This window comes from Pezoporus occidentalis, unplaced genomic scaffold, assembly GCF_034315485.1.
Source record: "Pezoporus occidentalis ecotype Australia unplaced genomic scaffold, CSIRO_AGI_Poc_V1 ctg160, whole genome shotgun sequence".
Lineage (NCBI taxonomy): Eukaryota > Metazoa > Chordata > Aves > Psittaciformes > Psittacidae > Pezoporus > Pezoporus occidentalis.
Genome location: NW_026913426.1, coordinates 494,244 through 516,198, shown reverse-complemented (window position 1 = coordinate 516,198; position 21,955 = coordinate 494,244). Strand labels below are relative to the sequence as shown.

Below are 21,955 nucleotides of genomic sequence, written 5' to 3'. Positions count from 1 at the left end.
TGCCTTGTCACACATAAGCACTGTCCAGAATCCCTACTTCACTTTCCCTGCAGCGCTGGTGTTGTGAGCACTGTCTCTGCTGTTTTTAGCTATCTGTTAATTGAAACATGCTCATTGATGATGTAAGTCTGTTCAAACAGGGCCCTGAAGCCTGAAATTTCAGGTCAGGTCTAATGTAATGTAAACTGGCATGAAGCTGGTATCATCAGTTATGATGAGGCATATGACAATATAAGTGTCACTCCAACAATTATTATTTTGCCTTAAATAGATTTTGTTAAAACTCTCAGGAATCATAGAAATACATGCTCAAATGATAAAACAAGAGTTTCTTGGTGACAGTTCTATCTGATCCAATGTCATATTCCAAATATCCTCATTCTCTAAAGATATTGGGAAGATAATACTGTTTTTTTTCAAAACGTGATGGTTTTGAAAACAGGAGATGCTCTGCAGTCCCAACAGGAGATGCTCTGTAGACACAACCGGAGAGGAGAGGTTTTCAGCAGAGATGGCTTTTTGAATCCCTGCATTATGTACCAATGCAACATGTGATGGTTGTTTCATCCTTAATTACAAGCAATACAAAGAACCTTTTATCTTCTGTTTACCAGGATGGGAATAAATACAAAGAGTTAATATGTAACCATCCCTTTGTGGGTGCCTTTATTTTTAAGGGAAGAAACACTGTCCCGAGGGTCATTTGGGACACTTGCGGGCCGGCAGCAATGTACTCCCTGGCACTGGTGGTGTGCGCCGTGGCTCTGAGCCACTGTTCTCTTGCAGGGAAAGGTAAGAGTCTTCCACTTTCTAAGGGCAATGCTATTCTCAAGTGTGAATGATGGAAGCTGGAGAAAGCAACAGGATTTAAAAGCTAACTTTAGACAATTCTGGTCAACTGGTTTGAATAGGAATTTTCTCTGAGAGCTGTAACCTCTGGGGTTCTTTTTCCCCTCCCTTCCATTCCTTCCTCCACCCCTTCCTATGGTGAGGTGAGATGCTGTATACAAAAGAACAAAATGGAGGAAAATGAAGAAGTATTGAGGCAAGTTGTGGACACCAGGCTGCCTGCAGGCCGAGGGGCACTGTGTGTGCCAGGAGTTAACCCTTGCCCTGTTCCTATGCCCAGCTCACCTCGTTTTCCCCTTCACTACAGGGGTGGCTTTGCACAGATCCTGCCTTGCTTTTCTCCTTCTTCCCCCACACCAAAGGCTTTGGGCACTGTTTCATGTTCTCTCTCCCTCTCTTTGCCATTCATTTCTACAGCACAAGCTTTGCGTCCCTCTGTTCTCTCCCCACAATCTCAGCAGGAACATCTCTCCATGTCTTCTGCAGAAGCACAGTCTGCACCCTCCATTCCTCCCTCGCGGCTCCCCTCTTGTTCGCACTCTCTGGGTGATGCGTTGTTCATGCTGTCACCATGTGAAAGCTGTTTTGGAATCAGAACTGTCTAATGTAACCAAGTGCCCCAAGAATAGAAAACTCAGGGGATTCAGAGAAAAAGAAATTTAATTAAGAAAAAAAGTCTCATTTTGGGCTGACCCCACCAAACTAAGATAGATAAGAAATGAAATGTATTAGTTTGTTCTAAGTCCCTCTCACCTTCTTTTACCCATTATAATTTACCATAACTGACTCACTTTGCAGAATACCTTCAGAAATCCATTTTGAAGCAAAAGTAAAATTCAGTACAAAAAAAGTGACACAAAATCTCACTGGGGCCATTGATAGAGCTACTGAGGAGAAGAGGACATATTTCTTTCTGGCTAAATGCTTACAGCAGCCACGAGCCATGTCAAAATGTTATATACCTATAGATTACAGAAGGACAGTATAGCTCAGTGCAGGAACATAGCATAGAAACCTGTGCTTCCAGTTGAGAAATAAAACCAACTCCAGTTTTCTGCCCAATTTCTTGTAAAGCGTCTCCTTTCCTCCAGTCTGTTCCAGACCACCACAAGTGCTATTTGCCACCATTGATGTAGATAAAAGCGTGTATGAAGTGGGTGAGGAAGTGGAATATACCTGTAGGCCTGGGTTCGTCCCCAACAATGGCCAGAGGAAGTACACCTGCCTCCCGACTGGCAAGTGGCCTCTCAACACGCTGCTGTGCCTACGTAAGTAAAACCAAATCAACCCTACAAGTAACAGGGGAAGGCTCTTCCCATGCATGTCCCATGCTGTCCCTTATAACTCTGCTCCCTGATGATGAAGGTTGGACCCTGAACCTTGATCTGACTCGGCCCAGCAGTTCTTATACTCTAATGACATATACCAGTTGATAACACCTGCATTCACTGTATCCCTCACTGTTCATTTTTGTCATTTCATTGCACAGGATTTATTTTCCTCAAATGCTAAAAATTATTTAATCACAAACACTTTGAACCTGCTGTATTTTGACAGACATGTAGAACAACTCGACTTCTGAAATATAGTACACAGAAGTGGAGAAATGTGAAATACACCAGGACCCCTTCATTAGCATCTTGTTTTCATTATCCTCACACCTCGTGAAATAATATTATCCTTTTTTTCATCTTTAATTAACAGCAAAGAGATGTCCCACTCTTGGACCCTTGCCGCATGGAAAAATTGATTTTGTAGACCTCCACTATCAGAGTTCTATAAATTTTTCCTGTGAACCAGGGTAAGAGTTCCCTTCCTCATGCTGTTGAATAAATAACCTAAATCACAGTATTACATTCTAGTGTCACCTGCTGCAGTATTGCAAACCAGGGAACTTGGAGAACCACACATAAAACCCCACCTCCACTTCACATATTAAAAAATGAAGCATATCTGGTGATCCTCCTCTGTTTGGTCTTGGCTGTAACATCCTAAAGCTTTGCTACTCCAAAGCAGTGTCTTACAGACATAGAAAACACTAAAATAGCAGAGTTTTTAGGCAAAGATCTATTCTGGACTGCTGTCCTTGCTTTTGAAATCCTCTTACATCGTAAAATGAAATCCTACAGCAGGGAGAAGATAATCTCCATCTAAATTGTTATGCTGTTAGGCTCTGGAGACTGAGAATTTTATTTCTATGCCTTTCTGAGCTCAATACACGAAAACATGAGGTTAATCCTACTTCAGTCCCTGGAGCAATTGCACTTGTACTCAAGGCTACTTGTTAGCTTTAGAAATGAGGATGCATTTAAAGAAAAACAGTTCTGTTAAATACAGGGAAATATTTGATAGTAGCATGCAGTGCATTTTACTTGGGTAACGAATGAATAAACAATGCTTACCTGTGAAGGCCATAGGTGAGACATAGCATAGAGTGCACTGAACAGTATCAACAGCCTCAACTGCCTCCTTCTCCTGCAAAAGATGAGCAAGGTAAGGAATAAATAAATTCAAGTATGACACCAAATATAGCAATGGGACTTGATTCAGTTTTGCTAATTGTAATTCACTGGTTTTTAGCTGTGTGATATTGAAATGGTAGATTCACTATGCAATTTAAAACTCAGAATGAGTGCAAATAACGTAAGTACAGAGGATGGGAGAGAAGCATTCAGAGTGCATATGGAAATTAAATGGGGCTATCTGGCACTAAAATAACGCACCTCAGTGACTTTAGCTCTTAATAGTGCTTAGACCTTTGCAATAGCTTGATCTGAACTGCCATAATTAGCTAGGAATTCCTCCCAAGAAACCATACAATACCATACAAAACCATACAATAGCAATCACAGATCAATGTTCACTCCTTACATATATCCACAGTACTAATTCATTGTAGAAATTAATATACAAGATGGAATATATAGTTCAAACAGCAAAGTATCAAGCCTTTTGTCTGGATACTTCAATACTAACAGTTTTGAATCTAAATTCCCTTTGAGGTCAGTAAGTGCTAGAACTAGAGAAGGATTTCAACTGACTCTTAGGTCTGTTTATGAAAAAAGGTAATGTTTCTTGTAAAGAACAACTTGATTCCTCTCTGTGGTCATAAGCTTCCTGATAATCAGTTCTTCTTGTTTTCAGTTACAACCTTGTCGGGACAAGAATAAGCCAATGCATGGCAGATGGAAAGTGGAGTGGAAGTCTTCCACAGTGTCAACGTATGTGTTTAAACACTAAAGAACTTCTCTATCATTACAGAAAGATTCCTTTATGTTGCTCAGAATTACATATACTCTTATTTAGAGGCCTCCCATAGGGCCATGCAAAAAAGGAAAAATCAAGAACTCTGTGTGTTTGGTTTCAGATGTGTGGATTCTAGTTTTAGAGAAATAGGGTTTAAAGGTCTGTACAAAAGGCAGGATCAGGGATGCTATTTACAGCCAAATGTAAGATGCTTATCCACTCAAATTCATTCTCCCAGTGTATAAAAAGAGGACACTGTCACGACTTTCCAACTGTTCCAAGTGGTTTTGCTATAACCCGTCCTGCATAAAGACTTCACTGAGAAAGCAATATACTGCATACTATTGTCTGAAAAAATACAGCAAAAATAATGAATTGCATCCTTTAAGACTTTTAATCTGATTTTTTTTTTCATAGCTACACTTCCACAACGGGCAGTGTGTGTCAGTTTGGTTGTAAGTATGTTGCTCCTGTTACTCTAGTAATAATTTATCTTTGAACTTTTATTCCTATGTGCTTTTCCAGCGGTGACTTGTGCACCTCCCTCGCTGCCTGAATTTTCAGTCCTTTCTTACCGTCGCTCAAAACCTGGAAACGTTTCTCATTTCCTGGACACAATTACTTTTGAATGTGTGCCTCCCCTTGCACTTATTGGGAATGAGACAGCCACCTGCATGGCCAATGGGAACTGGAGCAGCATTCCAGAGTGCAAGGGTAAGTGATGTACTTTTATCAACGCCTAACGATATTCCCTAGAATGGTATATATAAAACTGTGTGATTTTAGTTTTACAATTGTGATTGCAAACACAGAATTATTCTGGAAGTCAGACTCGTGCGTGCAAGGTGATGGCTAGCGAGATTACACGCAATGTGGGATTGACAAAATATTTGCTGCAGGTATAAAGGTTATATAAACAAAACCTGCTAAATGTAGTCCACAGGGGAACAGGGGCCTGGCTACAGAGCACAGGGAATATTTTATTCTATGAAGTGGAATTACATAAGAAACAGAAAACCTCACCCTTAGTCCTAAGAACTTCACTGCTTTCAGTGAAGCTGAAGTTTTTGGATATACATAGTTTTTGGTCATAACCACAGATTGCAATAGGTGTGTATTTAAAAAAAGTAATATTTAGTTATGATGGGGTTTAAACCATCTTCCTCTGGCTGTGTTTTCCTGTGCAAGAGGCTGAAATGAACCACCATGACAGTTTTATGTAGTTTTTGAAGTAGACAGTGTGTCTTTTGGAACCGCAACACTGATAAGGCTTTGTTTTTGTACCCCAGTTGTCACATGCCCCACTCCAACAGGAATAGAAAATGGATTCTTGGAGTTTGTTGTTCGTAGAACATACCACTATAATGAAAGTGTCAGCTTCGGCTGCCAGCCCAGCTATGTGCTGGAAGGACCTAAGCATTCCCGGTGTGAAAATACTGGAAACTGGTCCACAAAGCCAACCTGTAAAGGTAAACATATACTGTCTGTTAGAAACCACTATCAAACAACTTACATACATATAAAGAACACTAAATGACCACCACACTGACAGTGAGCTACTACTCCTTTGTGCAAGAAGACACGGAGGAAGGAAACTGAGATAGTAATTTGAAGGCCACTGCTAACATTGAATGTTGTATGACATGATGAATCTGAATTAACTTCAACAACCAGCCATGTACCTTTATTTTACCTGAGTGTTTCCTCTCCTTTTCCTACTTAGTATAATTAGGAATTTTACTGAGGCTGGATTTTCTCTGGATACTTTTGACCACATACTTGAATATCTGAATTTCTTTAGAATTGTCATACCAGCAGAAGTACTTTCTATGTGTGAAACACATTATTTTCTATTCCCAAATATCACTTGTACAGATTTCTGATGGGATCTAACCTACCCACTTTTCAAAATAAAGTTCCAATTATCCTTACACGCTGCTTATATCCGGATTGTTTTACAGGACCATGTAAAATACCTGTGAAGAAAGCTGTAGTATTATACAATGGTGAGAAGAAAAGAGTTCAGAATGACCTTAAGGATGGTGTTCAGCATGGTGAAACTGTATCCTTCTTCTGCAAGAATAAAGAAAAATCCTGTGCCTATACCGTACCAGTCCCATGCGTGGATGGCAACCTTACTCTCCCTGCCTGTTTCAAAGGTAGGAGCTAGGCTGATCACAGAACAGCTTCTGTTGCTGGAATAACAAGCACTTCAGCATGGGGGGCAATGTCATAATTCATCCTCAAGCCCTATTTGGCTAATTCATCAGCCTTGTACTAGAGCTATTGGGTATTTTGGAAGAAGTGGCCTGAGTGAAGGAGAGAATGCACAGCAAGACTTCTTTTGATACATCAGAGCCCCGCTTTAATTCCTGTTCTGTTCTCAGAAGGTGTTATATTTGGAGGTCTATATTTTAGGACCTATATTTTAGGTCTAGCCCAAAGTAAAATATGTAAAGTATTATGGGTTTTCATGAAGCCTTGGATCAACAAGTTCTCTAGGCGTAAAGATCCTGAACACTGCTGCCGCCTTGAGAACCTGCCATATTTACTCCTATTCTGGTGACATATGACTATGTGCATAATTCCCACATTATGCTGATTGGTAACACACTGGTCTGACTCTAGACCAAGAGTGTTATGAAGCAGCTAAGAGCTGTAGTGAGGAATTGCTGCTGGAGGAACTGATTCAGGGGCATGCAGGTGTTTAGAATAAATAAACAGACTAAATAGTGAAGTTTGTTAACAAGAGGAAATGCTTGGCATTTCTTTTATCAATATTCCTGGCACAGAATAGCCCTTGTAAGTTTTATTTTCCTTTTAAAGAAGTGAAGGAGAAGCACAGCCTATGTCTGATGAAAACACCTCACATTTGCCATGGCTTCTGGTGGATGTAGCTTAGCCTTCCTTAAAATAGAAACTGAAATAGTATATTTCTTCTAGTGGTTTTACTCAGATGCAAAGGTTGATTGCCCACCTAGGAGGGTCCATGAGACCTGTTGTTTTCAACTATCACATTTCAAGAATATAACCCAAGTTCTTGTTTTCAACAGAACGTGGCTTTTTTTCAACTCTTGTGAAGAAGGACCCATCAGACATGAAACCATGTGAAGATCAAGAATGAATCTCAGAGAAGCAATACAGTATGAATTTTCTGCCTTACTGAGACAAAACATTATATATAAGAGAGGAAAACTTAGGTCCTGTGAGTGTAAATTGTCAAGTGAACTCCAGACTCTTTGCCAATGCATGCTCAGCTCTTTTCCCTTCCACCATCTCTACCAGCCTCTCTCGCAAGTTTTGCCACATTATTTCAGCCATTAATTCTCATTCTCTTCTCTTTGCCTTCCTCAAAACCCCTGCAGTGCTGCTTCTCTTTCCACACTTCCAACATTTACATAAACTGTAAATGACTTTCGCAACAGTAGTCCCTTTACAATAAAGTAATTTTCAGCCAATAGTGTGTCCTTTTTTAATATTAACTAATCATCAATCAAATCCTTTAGCTCTTAGCTGCTTTATACAGAAAGGCCATCATTAGTTATTAGCTGGGTTCCGATTCCATTACTGCTCTCCTGTGATAAGGAGTGGACCTTTAATTATAGATGGACAGAGGGTCATTAGCCAAGGATTTTCCAGAATTTACCCAAGTAGAAAGACTCAGATTTCCAAATGTATCCATCTGTGGTTTAAATGTCAATAGCATCAGATAAAGGCTTCTTTTACACTTAAAAAAATCCCCCTATTTTGTTAAAAAAAAGTGAAAAATGAGACTATTTATGGTTTTGAGTTTTTAAATTCAATCTCCAAAGCGTAACTTGAATCTCTGTTTATGCTTTTGAGATTCTAACCTGAAACCAGTGATTTAAACAGCTGTTAATTTTTACCACTATTTCAATATTACACAAGGCAACTGACTCCTTTAAAAAAAAAGATAATCGCACACCATTGAGCAATAGCAATGATTTCTGGTCATTAAGTAGCTTTGAAGTAAGCTACACTTCTAATTTCATTTACGGTAGATCATTGGTATGATCCAGTCTGGCAAGTTTTGTGCTTATGTCTCTATTTCCATTGCATTTCCATGGTATTTCCATTGTATTTCCATTGTATTACATTGTACAAAAGTAATTCCATTCATAAAAAAAAATAATTATGATTTCTACATACTAGAAAGTGATAGAGAAATCTTCATTGTGCACTTACCATAAATTGTGTATGTGATAATAAATTGTGTATGCGGCTCCCAGCAGCAGTGATACAGTAAGCAAGCTACTGTTGAACTTTCCAAAAGGACAATTTACCATTACGATTAAAATACTTGTAAGATGCTACAGCTACTTTGAACGTACTGGAATTATTTTACTATTGAAGGCTGCATGTGCATATTTTATTAGTATAGTAAAGTTTAGTAGTATAGTAGTCTTTTAGTAGAAGCCTTATGCTTCCTAATTTTAAGGAGAGATTGAGGGAGATTTTATTAAGTATTTCATACTTTGTCCTCATCAGCAACTTAATTCTCTAATGCACAGATAGACAAATTCATGCTAGCAGCTGAATAAAGTGTTTTGTTGGTAGCATGCAAGCTGTGTTTTGGTTCCTAACATGTTTAAGTGGGATCCTTGAATGCCGTTTGACTTACAGGCCAAGATATTCATAACTACTTTTAACACATACCTAAACCAGCTGGCAGGAGCCTATCTGTGTGGACATCTAGTCTAAATGTTGTGTGGGTACATCGCTGGGATCGGGATGTTTGGGACGGAGCTGAGATACCCAACACAGTTTAATATTAACTTGTCTTTCACAGCAGAACACTGGGAAGTTGCCGTAAGTGAAGTTAGCATGAAACACTGCAGAAATGCCATTTTTCCCCTGAAATGATTTGTATTTTATACAAAACCAGTTCCCTCAGGAACATTAAGATTTTTCCAAGCAAATTTCCTCAGTTTTTCTTACCTGTACAGCAGCATAACAACTGATGGCGTCAGCTGGCTCTGCTTCCTAGCTGGATATGCAGTATTTGAGTACTTGAAAGAATCACCCTTAGGAACCAGTGTTCTTATGCTGAATTTATTATTTAGTCTCCTGCAGCAAGAAGAGGGAGGGAAAATGAATCTGTGACTTGCTAAGTCTTTGAAGCAGGGAGGTGTTTGTGAATCAAAACTTTATAGACATGAAAGCTTTTCTTCCAAAGTCTAAAAAGTAATGTCTCGCAAGTAGAGGTGTTCCAAAGGCTGGTACCAGTGAGTGAAATCTGCCAAAAAGATGTTTGAAAGAATGCCTTAAGCTGTGCTCGCATTACTTGTGGCAACCTGCTGAGACAGTTACAGAGATAAGAGAACATGGTAAAATGAGATGAAAACAGAAAAGTACTGAACGTGCTTTGCTTATACGAACATCTTTTTACAATTCAAATTGGGAACTTGATCTGTATTCTGGTTGGGACATCTATGTGTTCTATAGTGGTGTGTCTACAGGGATTCCCTCAGGAGGGCCACTGCACGTCAGAACTCAGCATGTCCCAGCCGCAGCCTTGGCTGGGGACAAGACCTCAGCTATTTCTTGCATTTTAGTTTTTCTTTCTCTTTCAGATAGAAGCTATGCAATTGTTAAATCAATGCAGGTAGACTTCGACCTCTCTGGCCACCCTGTTCTGTATTAGTAAACAGCGCCAGAAACTGGATCTATTCCATCAGGAAATGTCTCCTGGAATACTGGTCCCCATTCTGCTCTGCCTCATGTTCTTTTCCACCGCAGAGCTGATTCTCAGCCGGTAGCAATTAAGCCAAAGAAACACATCTCAAGGAACCCAAAAGTTCTCTCCCGCTGCTTCTGCACCCTCACTTTCCCAGCCCAGGCTCTCCTGCAGTGCTGAACACTGGGTCTGTCGCTGTGCAAGGGACCTAAATCAATTTCATTACATTTCTGGCATGCCCCTTTTCTCCCTTGGTGCTCCCTCCTCAGGGTTTGAATGTGTGTGCATAACGGAGTGTAATAAATAGTTATTTACACGTAAGTATATCTGGGGGAAGCGCTGGGTGATGATCGCGCCATTCGGTGCGCTGGGCCCGGCCGGCACAGCCGCTGCTGGCCGTGTGCGAGGGGTATCGATCGCTTCAGGCTGCAGTGAACGAGCACGGGCTGTGATTGTTTCCCTCCTGTAACAACCGCCTCCATCCCGGTGTCCTCTCTCGGACACAAGAGGCTGTTTCCGTACCGGCTCCCGGGCCCAAACTCAGCCCCTCACAGCGGCACCAGGGTAACGGCTCCCCCCCTGCTCCCCGCCTGGGGCCCGGCCGCGTCTCCTGGCGACCCGCGGGAGGCCGCGGAAGCGGAAACGCGCGGTGCCTGCGGGGCCTGCCGGGAGCGCGGGTGCGGCCGGTTTGAACTGCCGGCCGGGCCGGCTCAGCCTTGCCCCGCCGAGGGGAGCCGGGACCCGGCGGCCCGGCTCGCTTCCCCCGCGGAGCCGGGGCTGTGCGTTGCGGAGAGCGAGGTGAAGGGGGCGGCGTGTCCGGGGGGCAGCGCGGGGCTGGGGTGCGGGACCGGGGGGTGGTTTGTGGCTCCCAGCATCGTTGTGAGGGAAGGGAAGTAGGAACGCGGTTGGTTTCCCTCCTGCTGAAGCTCAGAGGGCCCCGGGGCTCGGCAGGGAAGCGGGACCGGGGTGTGTCGGGGCTGTCTGCCCCCAGGGAAGAGCCGCAGCGGCTGCTGTGCTGGGCTGAGATTGACAAGGAAGTGTGCCAGCGGCGAGCTGGGACGCAGAGAGGTGCATCCTACAGCGGGGAAGGCAGTGCCGTGAGCTGGGTTCAGGAGCTCTCGGTGCTCAGTTTCAGCTCTCCTTCGTTAATAAATCAGTTCTGACAACGTGTGTTGGTCCTGTTGCTCTTAACCCATAGGTTTGTCATTGGTTTTCGTTCCCAAAGCTAGTTCTCAGAAGGAAAAGCTACCAATGTGGCTATGAAACAAATGCCTGTAGGTGTTTATGCAAACTGTGTGTAATTGAATGCGGTTTTGTGTGGTTGAGTACGCCTTTTCCAATCTAAACTAGCACGCTCTTGTAAGTGTAATTCAATTTCTTCCCTTTGCAATTAATCACTCTTATTTCTGTGCTTGTTTAAACATAAAGAAGTATTTAGGTTTATTGTCCTTACAGTTAAAAACACATCTTTGCATGGGCTAAGGTACAGACACTGAAGTGTAGTGGGGTTTGATCTTTTCTATTCCGATGTGAATGCTTTTGCAGGTTACTTCATGCTCTTTCAAAATGAATGGTGAAGAGGAAGTATGGGGAAAACTCGATGCAGAATTTGATCGCTGTGTTGTGGATATGAAGCCTCATGTTCTAAACCTACAGCATAGGTCAGGTAAATGTGGTAAAATGTGCATCAATAAAGACTTTTAAAATGGATGAAGATTTATTGTGTATTTCAAACAGAAACACTCATGTAAGCAATGTGTGGTAGTTAATGGGGGCTCTCGCAGCGAGTTCAGAGCTCTTGGTGACTTGTGTGTTCTGTGCTTACTAGGGATTGATTCTGAGCATGCTGTTTGTAGAAGTCATAAACCTCTGGTAAACGTGATTGATAGAAAATGTGGATGACTTAAATTTCAACTCTTGTTAAAGACTTTAGGTATTTAACAGCTTTTGCCTTTGGTTCGGTCGTTTGGGGGGGTGTTTGTTTTGCCTTAGAAGGGAAACAGCTACAAAATAGGTGACTGGCTTCTGTTTTTCCTATGTGTTTGATTTGCTCTGGAAACGTGCAGTGCTTTTATGTGTATTTATATTCCTAGAACGACAAAGATGTGCCCTGTGGATTAAAAAACTATGCGAACCCTCTGGAGCGGGCACAGGAGTAGCGGGCAGGAAGAATCGGAACCTATATGCGAAACTCCTGCTCCACATGCTAAAGCGAGGTGTGCTGGAAGGTCCTTTTACACATAAACCAGAACCAGGAATGCTGAAAACTTTACCTTCGTACATGGTGAGTGTAGTTTCTTTATCAGACAAGCTTGCTTAAACATACTCTGTAAATGCTTTTGGGTCTTTGCTTTGGCATAAATGTGAAAACTAGTCCTGAATGGATGTAGGCATTTACATTGTATATCTTGTAACTGGTGTTGGTCAAATCTTTCAATGTGCAGAATCTTTTATTTTGAAGAACCTTCTTAAAGCTTCAGGTTCTTGGAAGGCATGTAAAAATAACTGTTCTGAAGGATCAGAAAAGTAATTTGTGTCTAATTTGAAAAGATGGAATAAAATACTCAAGGCTGTATTTTGTCTTAATCAGCAGATAGTTCTTATGAAAGGAAAAATATGCTTAAATGAGGTGACTAGTAGCCATCTTTAGTGAGATTAACAGTCCTAATCTATGCGAAAATTGCTCATATTGAAAGAAGAACTGGAAAACACTGAAACCATTGCCCATTGTACTGATTTCCATGGGTTGGGAAGGTAGTATGTGCAGGCCTCACTGACTGCAGTGGAAAAAGGATTTTTATACTTCAGATATGCCTGCAAGTAATGACCTTAGCAGTGTAAAGAATATATTTCTGTAAATGTATTCTAGTGTTAATCTTGCATTTATTTTAATTGTAGTCAATTTATTTTGATGAACCAAATTCGAGAAGCGTTCGGAGTAGTAGCCCAGACTGTTTACCTGACTGGGTAATGGGAGAACTGGGAAACAATGACTCTAAGCATGAGGTGTCGTGGAGTATATCTTCCACAGAGGAATTTTCTTTAGCAACACCACCTACGTATGGGTAAGACTTCTGTATTTGCTTTATTCAGTATTCGATTCATGTTTAACAGATGTTTATAGTGATTTGGACTGATGGTTACCATGGGGTGCCAGTGACTTGCAAAAAGAGCCTGTTTGCTCATATAGAAAATAGTCATGGTCTGCTTTTTTGCACCATTATCTCTCTTCATGTTAATACTTTCTGTAGACTGGTAACATACTCTGTAGACTTCAGAAGTAGATAATAGCTGCTGTTCTGACATTCTAAATGTCAGTCAAATAAGCTGCTACTCTGGTTATGTTTCTCAGACCTTGGATATTCTGATGGCAAAGCATAGTAGTCAAAAGGAAAGAGAATTCATACAGAATTACTTTACTTGGAGAGGAAAGCACAGACAAATGTGGACAGGCAGTAAGGAAGAAGTGATGTGGTTAAAGACTATAGATGCAGAAGACTCAGATTTTTCTTACAATAGGTCAAAACAGTCGCTGTTTTTGGAGTTCTTGTACAGTCCTGTTTTCTGCATGCTGATTTATGGAAACTGGAAAGTGGTGTTAATTAAGGAAGTTGAGGTGGATTAATCTTCACTGTTTCTGTACAGTTCAAAATATAAGGAATGTACAGTAAGCAAGTGACCAAAAATGTGGGGAGAGTAAATGTATGACATTAAAAAGCAATTGTAGTCTGAAGTCATAATGCTGAAAGGAGCATTTGCATCAAAGTTTTTAAATGGCTTTTTTTCTGTAGGGAATAGAAATATAAAAAAGCATACAGGTGGTAGCTTTAAAGGAAGCTCTGTCGTTGCTCACAGGTTTTATAGAAGACACAAAATAGTGGCTCTCCGCAGATAAGCAGGTGTTGCTGTTCTGTGACAGGAAGAAAAGTTAGATGCATACAAAGAAAGGGATTTGATCCATCTTTTTGTGACCAAGTTAATTTGTTTTGAACACCTGTTTGTCTTGTTTCTCATCATGGCTTCGTTATGAAATAGCAAGATTTCTTTGTATTTCCCATAAGCTTCATGGATCTTGGATTGCAGAAGGTCAAACTGGACCAGCTCTACTTGTTAAAACTTAGGAGGCTAAAAGCCAGAGGTGCTGTCTGTGAGGTACTCAGCCATGTTTTGTTCTCTTGTGTGTGGAAGATTGTTTGCATTGACTTCATCCTTGTCTCAACAATCTCTCTGAGTTTGATTTCAAGTGTTCTGATTTATATCATGCTGTCTGCCACGCATACATGTGCTTTGTTGGTGACTGGCACCCTCTATGTCTAGATCCTGCATGTTTGTCATTAGGGTAACACAAAAATTTCAGTACTGCTTATTTGCAGCTGTACAGCAGAGCCCTGAATACCTGTAGCTGCCCCTTGTTATGGCAATCCATCAGGTAGTCTCATTTTGTAGGTTTGCAGGAGCCAGTAAGTTTGAGCTGCATCCTTAGTTCCAAAGAGTTGCATATAGAGCTGTTCACAGAGCAGGTAAAGGGATGAAATGTATCAGGCTTCTCTTTCTGGTACCTAAGAAAAATATCCCTGCAGTACTGAAGTTGTGCCAAGCTGGCCGGTTGGATGGTGTTGGAAATCACAGGCTTTTTTCTGCCCTATTTTGTGTGAATCTGAAGCAAATTTTAGTTTAATCTACATTCTGCTCTTAAATCTTGACTTTCCTTCTAGTTTCTCCTGCGCAGTGCAACTCTGTGCTGATTATCGAGACCCCTGTTGCATTTTTTTTATGTGACTGCATTTCCGGCATGGATGGAGCTGCCTCTTGTTTGCTCATTTTGAGGTTTAGTTAATGTTGAAACACTCTGAAATCCCTGGAGAAAAAAGCATTCTTAGTGTGACTATTGCTTGAAACTCAGTTGGTACTGTGCAAGAGGAAGTAAGTGTTTGCTGTACTTCTATATGAAACTCCTGGCTTGGTTTCATTGCATTATAAATATGCACCCAGGTTTTGTTTCAAAAGTCTAATGCTTTTTTAAGTGTTCCCTTATATTTTTCATAAGTGGTTATTGTTTGCTGTTCTTCCTAGTTTTTAGGCACACTTATGTTTATGCTATATATCACAGTGCAGTCTCTTGGGTTTCTCAGTTACTCAGCTGTGATTTGGGTAGATGACAGACAGGCCCTCTTGCAAGTCACATCATGTTGATATTGAGTATCGAGAAACTTTTCCTTTTGTGTATCCATTAACTATGTAACTCCTAACAGTCATTACAAAAATTGCTCTAAGGACTGATGCAGCTCCTCTTTCTGAGTCCTGCTGTCTATACTGTGGGGTTGTCTGGTTGCTTGCACTCAAATGCTCTGACATGAACCTGTGATTTCGATAGCAGACTTGTGGTTTAAGACAAAGGTGGAGAACAGAGGAACTCCTAGCTGTGTTACCCTATTTCTGCTTTAGGCTTGATGATACAAAGAACAGTTGGGAAAAGCTGTTCAAATACCCTCAATTAAAAAAAGAATAGGTCTAACCTTATGAAAACAAGCAATGTGTTATGTTTTAGAAATGCTTTTAGAGGCCTCAGCTAAATCTGTGTTAGATAGCATTGTGCCATGTAAAGATAGCTGGCATAGATCTGATGAGGTTGTCTTGGTTGCTGGAGTAGCGCCATCATGATGCAGTATCAGTTTAGATACTAGGAGCAATAAAGCAGTATCAGCACAACTCTCCTATCTAGAGGTAGGAGATAGTAGATACAGTAGAATATTGGAGATCTGACCCTTTTACCCCTTAGCTGAACCTAAGATTCAGCTCGGTCTTGCAAAGTTCCCCGAAACATGGGCAGGGTGGTGAAGCTTTATTTCATTTATTTCGTTTACTTTTCCTTTTTTGTCCTGTGGGACTGTAGCAATCCCTCCATTGGCAATGGACAGATAGACCTCACCAGAGCCTTGGGAACTTTGGAGACCTGTATTACATGTTATTTCATGTCAGGAGAAGCAAGTAAATGTGATGGAGTCAGTTATGGGTTTAAAGAAATCTGGAGGTGAAACTTAGCTGCGTAGGCATGCTTCTGCTAATGATCAAGCATGGAGCTGTGTCTAAGGAAATCTGAGTTTGTGTTGGCAACTAGAAATCGTGATAGCTTTGTAGATTACATAAATAATCCTCATAGCAATGAGAAACTTAGGTTAAATGTGTGAGTTAAGCAGGAAGAATTACTAAAGGCAAATATTTTGTCTGCTATGTTTTGCAGAAATAGCTTATTTAATACATATTCACATGCGTTTATGTTAAGATGTTCGCCATACTCAACATACACATCCCGTCTTTCTTTGTGTTTACAGTTTGGAATGGGCTGTTCATGCGTTGTGAAGTGTTAGGATTTGTTTCTGGGCTCTGCAGTTTGTACAGAGAGCCAGCAGATGGTGGTCTTGTTACATTACACTTGTGCGTCTACTCAAAACTTGCATCGAGCAAGCTGTCCCCATAGGCATGTAATCTGTGTAGCTGGATGAACGTTATGCATTCCAGCCGTGTCTGTGTTCTTACAGATAGACCACAACGTTTTCTCAAGGCAAAATAGATAATGTCAGTGAGAAATATTTGAGTAATTTTTTGATGTTTGTTTATCTCAAGATTCCCTCCTTTAAAAGAAGCAGACAAATGGAGAACTTCTTTTCATAGTCATTCTTATCTTGCAGTACATATACTTCTATGTGTGAAGAGTCTGGCTTTTCTGTACAGAGTTGTTTATCTGGCTAAATAAGAAGCAGATAGACAAACCTTGCTTGCAGGGTGTAAATGAGTAAGACCAAGCCAGCTGGAGCTAGAAAGGTGCATCTTTATTTTGAAACATGAGAGGATTGGCTTCAGCAACGTATAGCTTGGTTTGAAGAGAAACCTGGGCTTTCTGACCCCATAGGAGATAAATATATGTATGTTTATAGATCATGCCTGGAAAACATTGTTCAAGGTTAGTGCTGTATACCAGGAGGAACCAGTGAGTTTCCCTTACTTTGTTCCTAGCAGGAAATTATTTACTGATCTCCATTATTAGCAGCAAATTGCTTCCTTCTCCCATGCTAGCTCACTGTTTTGGCTGAAGCAGGAGGTCACAGGGCTGGTGTCAAGACCTTTCTCTACTCACCTGCCATGGGAGGAAAAAGGAATAATCTTGTGATTTCTGGAGCCTGACCCGCGTTAGCAGAAGCCTGGAGAAGGGAGTGCATGGGCAGTATGTGGTTGATAGAAGCAAACTTGCAGTCCATCCTTAAGAATCTCTTCAAATTCAGTTTATAGAATCAATTAAAGCAATTTTCTTTTCAGCTCCTCTTCAAAATAGCAAATAAAGAACCAAGAATGTATCTCGTCTTCTCTCCCCATTTTGTCAGTTTAAAATACTGCATGTATAACTTGGATTGGTTTGCGTATTTATTGATATTCCTTAATCTCTTAATGATAGGGGCATGAAATCTCTTTTTCTCTCATTTTGAACAATTGGGGCTGTATTGAGTTGTTAAGTAACCTGAATACTGTTTAGAAAAGAAGCCTGATAAAAGTGAACATCTACTGACATGCAAAGCTTTGTCTCCTTTTAATGATTGATAATTCTGTGTCAAATGAAATCTGGGTAAGACAGATATGATCTGGAACATGCTGAAGACAGTCATTGTATTCTTATATTTCATTTGGGTTTTTTCACCTCTAATACTGTGCTTATTTAAACTATTTACAGCTTTGCAATAGTTACTTTGCATCCCTACCCGTTGTTGGTATTTAGTGGTGCTGGAAGGGAAGGTATGCTCCCAGTTGTTCTGTCTCACTGTTCCCTGCTGTTTTGTTGAAAGCTGGGGCTGTGCTTCATGAGAAGTTCGTCTGGGTTTGTCTTCCTAGAAGTGACTAGTTTATATTGTACATGCAACAGTTGTCTTTCTGTTCACAAACACTTAATTTGTCTGTGTTTTTTTGGCATCACGTACTGTATAATTTGCTGCCAGATGGAAAGAAAGGTATTTTAGTGGTCTGATTTGATTTTAATATAGTACAGTTAGTTCATTTCACCTTCCTGTGACTTAACAGGAGTTTTTAATTACATTAAGATGTGTGGGTTTGACAGTGGAGTATATGCTGAAGGGTGTTTCACTACTGTTTTGGATCTTTTGCTCCATCAGCCTATCTAATAAACTCGTATAACTTTCATTTTATTTTTGTCCTAGGCAGTTCTTTTCTTTCATTGTTCTATGGTTGAGAAATCTGTTGCCCAGGTACATCAGTGAAGGTTATCAGCGCCTATCTGCTGTTCTTAATTTCCTGTTGCTTATGACTAAACAACAGGACTTTGACTAAAGGTTTTCCAGAAAATCCCTGTCCCCTTCAGTACAACCAAACCACTTGAGTCGATAAAATAGAAATGCAACAAGTACAATCTTTAGGACTTTTCTTTGCCATGTTGCCCTCCACTTACAAGTCATCACTTTCCTGTTGAGCTCTGTGTAGTGCTTGCCCTTGTCTTCAGGTGTGTATGTCCTATGAAACATACCTTGATCTAGCCTCACGTATTTTTGGTCTTAAAAGTCTTCTCTTCTTTGGTGCAGCCAACCATCACCTTAATCTCTTCCCCTAGATGCTGGACTTTATCCTACGCTGTCTCAGATGTTCAGTGATTTTGTTTTAAAAACATTCTTCTAAATCATCCTTCTCAGTTAGCTTGGATTTAGTCTAAAAATCTGTTGGCAGATGCTGGGTCATTTGGTAACAGAAATGCAGAGAACACCGTTATCATGTACATCACAGTATATTAATTTCTGGTATTTCAGTTGGTGTGGGAGGTTTTGGTGTTGTGTCTTTCATGGAATGCTGAAGGCTTTTGTTTGCCTTTAATAAGAAATTTTTCCTTTTTTTTGTTCTACTATTTTTGATCTTTGCATCTTGACAATTATTTTGTATATTTTAAAAGATTTTATTTTAAGATTAACTTCCTTTGTGTGCCACAAGTTGCTGAAAATGAATTCTCTCTCTGCTTACTCTTTTGGTTAATAATAGGGAAAGATTCAAGTACAATGAGAAACCAGCATTAAGATCACATTCTATGAGTCCTCCTCACCGGACAGCTGAAGACAACCCAGCCACACCACAGTCTGTAAGACGCTCCTCCTTTTTGTCATCAAACTTGCTCTAGTTTCAATGTATTATTTCTGTATATCCCCATAAAGCTGTTATTTCTAATTGCATGAAGCACGATCCATGTGTACAAGTGCAGACATTTGGGAAAGAGTGATAGAAAGGACTAACGCTCATCAAAATGTGCCCTCTGCAAGTGCAGGGGAAAAGAACTTCTTGCAGGATGCTCTCCATTAATCCTAACAGTTGACCTCTGTTTAGTGTAGTGTGATTAACGTCTGCTGCATTGTTTTCCCTAGGCTTGGCAAGCTGACTATATTGACATCATTTTGTATTTTGCAATAGTAGATTAAAGAAAGCTGCATAGACGTCTTTGGCTCTCTTTAGTGATGGTTGACCTCTGAAATAGCGAATTTTGGACAGTTTGTTTTGTCAGGCTTTCCACGGGCAGCGTTGTGGCTGATAGAAGGACACTAAACAGACTTCACGTAAAACCCTTTTAGTCCAAAATATTGAATGGTATTATATGTATAATTGCAAGCATTTAAACTGAAAATTCCTCCTGACAACTACATGTTATCAACAAGCATCGTGAATGTATTCCGTAGCCTTGCAGCGTTCAGTCTTTATTACTGGAGAGGTCTGTCTGACACGGTTCCTTTGCCATAGCCAGTGCTTCTATAATAGCTTTCACTCCTCCATGAGACACTGAATTTGCTGTATGTATATTGTGGGCTTGCCTACAGTTATTGTTTTGATTGTATCAGAGGAGAGTTTAGAGAGCATGCAGCTGGAAGTGGGCTGTTGACACCCGAGCAGTTCATACAGACTGTTCTTGCCCTTCTTTACTGGGCTTATGACGATGTGATGTGTGAGTGGGATAAACTGGCAGCTTGCTTCTGAGGTCTTTGTGAGGAAATTTGTGTTCTGATACGTGTTTGGAATAGAGGACTAGCGAGGGATGCTTTACCATGGCAGGCTACAAGTGGTTTGTGGGCAAAAAATGAGTGTCTGCTCTATGCTCTGGTTGGTATGAGTGTACTTATGTGTGTGCTAATTGTGTATATACAAGTGTGATTTAAGAAAGAAATAACATGATAAAAAATAAAAACCAGATGCTGGATTTACTAAATTTCTCCTCATTGGTTTCCTGTTTATTTTACTTGACTTAAAGAAATAGCTTTTATGGAACAGCTTTTGTAAAGAAAAGGGTTTTCTTCAATTGAAACCTGGATCTGGGGCTTTAAAGCTTCTGAGTTTTGTTGTTTTGTTTATGCTTTTTGTTCTTGGCTCTGCCCTGGAAGCCTGTGGCGATGTTAGACAAGTCAGTGCACGTCATTGTTCTTCAGCTCCATATATTGGATTCTACTGTGATTACAGCTTTAAAAGGGCCTTTAAATGAAATAATTCTCTCTTGCGTTGCCAAACAGTTTGATGAACGTTTGGCTGGCTGGAACAAATAGTATCTTGTTCTGTTGTCAGTGATGCGCAGATGTTCTGGCATAATTCAGGCCCAGGTAGAGGAACAGGGAGTCTTTTAAGAAACATTAAGAACTGCCTCAACCAAGTGTTGATTAACTGAAGTCAAAGCTCCATTCACTGTATGTTTATAATGAATGAGGAGATTTAAGACAGATTTGCTTGCACGTCAATATGCAGTCCTCTTGCGAACAAAACTTAATGTGACAAAGTAATCCAGGCTTCAACGTTCTGATTTTCTGGTTATATCTGCCCACTGTAACTATCCCTGCCTTGCTGTGGTTTCCTTTAATTACTATTACTTTTCATTTATTTGGAGGCTTAGGGAGTGATTTCTGGATTAGCCACATAGAAACTCCTGTGGAGATGGATCATTCCTAGCTTGTTGCCTGAAGAACAGAGTAGTTTGATATTTGTTTAGTAAACTCACCCTTTGTAAAGGAGAGCCGTTGCTTTGGAAATAAGTAAAATAAAGAACAACATTAAAGTGAGGAGACAGCTAATTTATCCTTTGAATTCCTTTCTTAGTACAGTATCCTACTGGTAATGGAGCTATTTAGATTAAAGCTGCCAGAGGTGTTAGGAAGCACGGTGTAGGCATAGCCAAGTCAATGAGTAGCTTATTTTCTTGCCTATGTATCTGCCAGCCCTTCTGATCTGTTTGGCTTTTTTTATGTTCCAGGACCATCGTCATAAAAAACCCAGTTCTTTGGATGACAGCGACCTCGAAGCACGCCTCAATAGTTGGAATCTTGGGGTAAAATAAACAGAGTACATTACTTTAGCGACAAAAAGTCCTTAGTGATGTAGTTTGCATCTGGGAATTTAGTCAACAAAACTTGACGTAGGAATCAGGCTTTTAGACAGGAATTGGTAAACTTGGGAAGGTTAATTATGAACACATCTCATCTTGAGAAGAAAATGTTAAAAATGCCTTTTTTTAAAGCAATAATAATCTTATTTAATATTCTTACTGATAAATTAAGCAGAATAATGCTACCTGCTGGCCAAGACCAAGTATCTTACCCTGGACAAAAATCAGATTGTTTCTTATAACTTGATAATGTTATTTTAAATCTGTGCTTGTATATATGACAGAAGAGTTTGGCTTTTTGTATTACTGTTTGTTTTTTTTTCCTAAGGAATACAGAGTTTGCAAGCCATTAATACAATTTAGTGTTTTTTTGCCAGAGTTTGCCTCTCTTTGGTAGTGTCCAAGGTGCTTTTCAGTGTGTTAAACTCTTTCCTCCCCTTTCAACAATTAGAAACTTTAAACCAATGCTGTGGCTCTAATTCCTGGAAAGAAAAGCGTGTCTTTATCGAGGGAGGAATCTGAGATGCATTTAGATTTTAATTTAAGGCCACTGTTATAATAAGACTGTATTCCCTTGGTTGTATTTTCTGTTTTATTAGCCCACAACAACTCTTAAGATCATAATGTAAGTTCCTTCTCTCTGTAGCTGTATCCTGCTATTCTGTTGTTGTGTTTTGTCTCTTAAAACTTTTTACCTGTACCTCCAGATCTTTAACCTATTTGATTAGGTTTGATGTCCTCATAACAACATATTGAGATCA

General features: G+C 40.3%; 3 protein-coding genes and 1 long non-coding RNA gene across 10 annotated transcripts in view; 2 read left to right on the top strand and 2 right to left on the bottom strand.

The window, feature by feature from the left end:
* PRKCA (protein kinase C alpha) overlaps nt 1-3,976 on the bottom strand; it is a 164,997-nt gene extending 161,021 nt beyond the window's left edge. The window contains exon 1 of the mRNA XM_062612590.1: nt 3,252-3,976. Within this exon, the coding sequence (XP_062468574.1) occupies nt 3,252-3,280 (29 nt within the window). The 5' untranslated portion in view covers nt 3,281-3,976. The remainder of the gene's footprint in view (nt 1-3,251) is intronic.
* APOH (apolipoprotein H) lies at nt 640-7,553 on the top strand. 2 transcript variants are annotated; one of them, XM_062612591.1, is made up of 8 exons: nt 640-792; nt 1,941-2,117; nt 2,554-2,650; nt 3,994-4,070; nt 4,621-4,809; nt 5,385-5,564; nt 6,057-6,254; nt 7,149-7,553. In XM_062612591.1, the coding sequence occupies exons 1-8, from the start codon at nt 729-731 to the stop codon at nt 7,217-7,219; spliced, it is 1,053 nt and encodes a 350-aa protein (XP_062468575.1). In that variant the 5' UTR covers nt 640-728; the 3' UTR covers nt 7,220-7,553. The 2 variants fall into 2 exon arrangements, with proteins under 2 accessions (XP_062468575.1, XP_062468576.1); XM_062612592.1 differs by lacking the exons at nt 2,554-2,650; nt 3,994-4,070.
* Nucleotides 6,092-10,052, bottom strand: LOC134160516 (uncharacterized). The gene is made up of 2 exons (XR_009963578.1): nt 9,055-10,052; nt 6,092-6,284 (listed from the first exon to the last, which is right to left on the bottom strand). It is a non-coding gene; the product is annotated as an uncharacterized LOC134160516 (long non-coding RNA).
* A 363-nt stretch (nt 10,053-10,415) lies between these two features.
* The window catches only part of CEP112 (centrosomal protein 112), a 185,042-nt gene continuing 173,502 nt past the window's right edge, over nt 10,416-21,955 (top strand). For 2 of the 6 annotated variants that reach the window (XM_062612575.1, XM_062612574.1), the window contains exons 1-6: nt 10,417-10,591; nt 11,339-11,459; nt 11,887-12,077; nt 12,692-12,858; nt 18,824-18,920; nt 21,063-21,137. In XM_062612575.1, coding sequence (XP_062468559.1) covers nt 11,360-11,459; nt 11,887-12,077; nt 12,692-12,858; nt 18,824-18,920; nt 21,063-21,137 — 630 coding nt within the window. In that variant the 5' untranslated portion in view covers nt 10,417-10,591; nt 11,339-11,359. Of the gene's footprint in view, nt 10,592-11,338; nt 11,460-11,886; nt 12,078-12,691; nt 12,859-18,823; nt 18,921-21,062; nt 21,138-21,955 lie in introns of all 6 variants that reach the window. The other 4 variants (XR_009963570.1, XR_009963571.1, XM_062612573.1 and 1 more) reach the window with 3 other exon arrangements.

Bases quoted from the DNA above. Each gene is read 5' to 3' on its own strand.
- APOH (XM_062612591.1), top strand. From the start codon at position 729: ATGTACTCCCTGGCACTGGTGGTGTGCGCCGTGGCTCTGAGCCACTGT. The intron at 4,071-4,620 runs GTATGTGTTTAA...GTGCTTTTCCAG, and splicing joins AAGTCTTCCACAGTGTCAAC to CGGTGACTTGTGCACCTCCC. The intron at 5,565-6,056 runs GTAAACATATAC...ATTGTTTTACAG, and splicing joins CACAAAGCCAACCTGTAAAG to GACCATGTAAAATACCTGTG.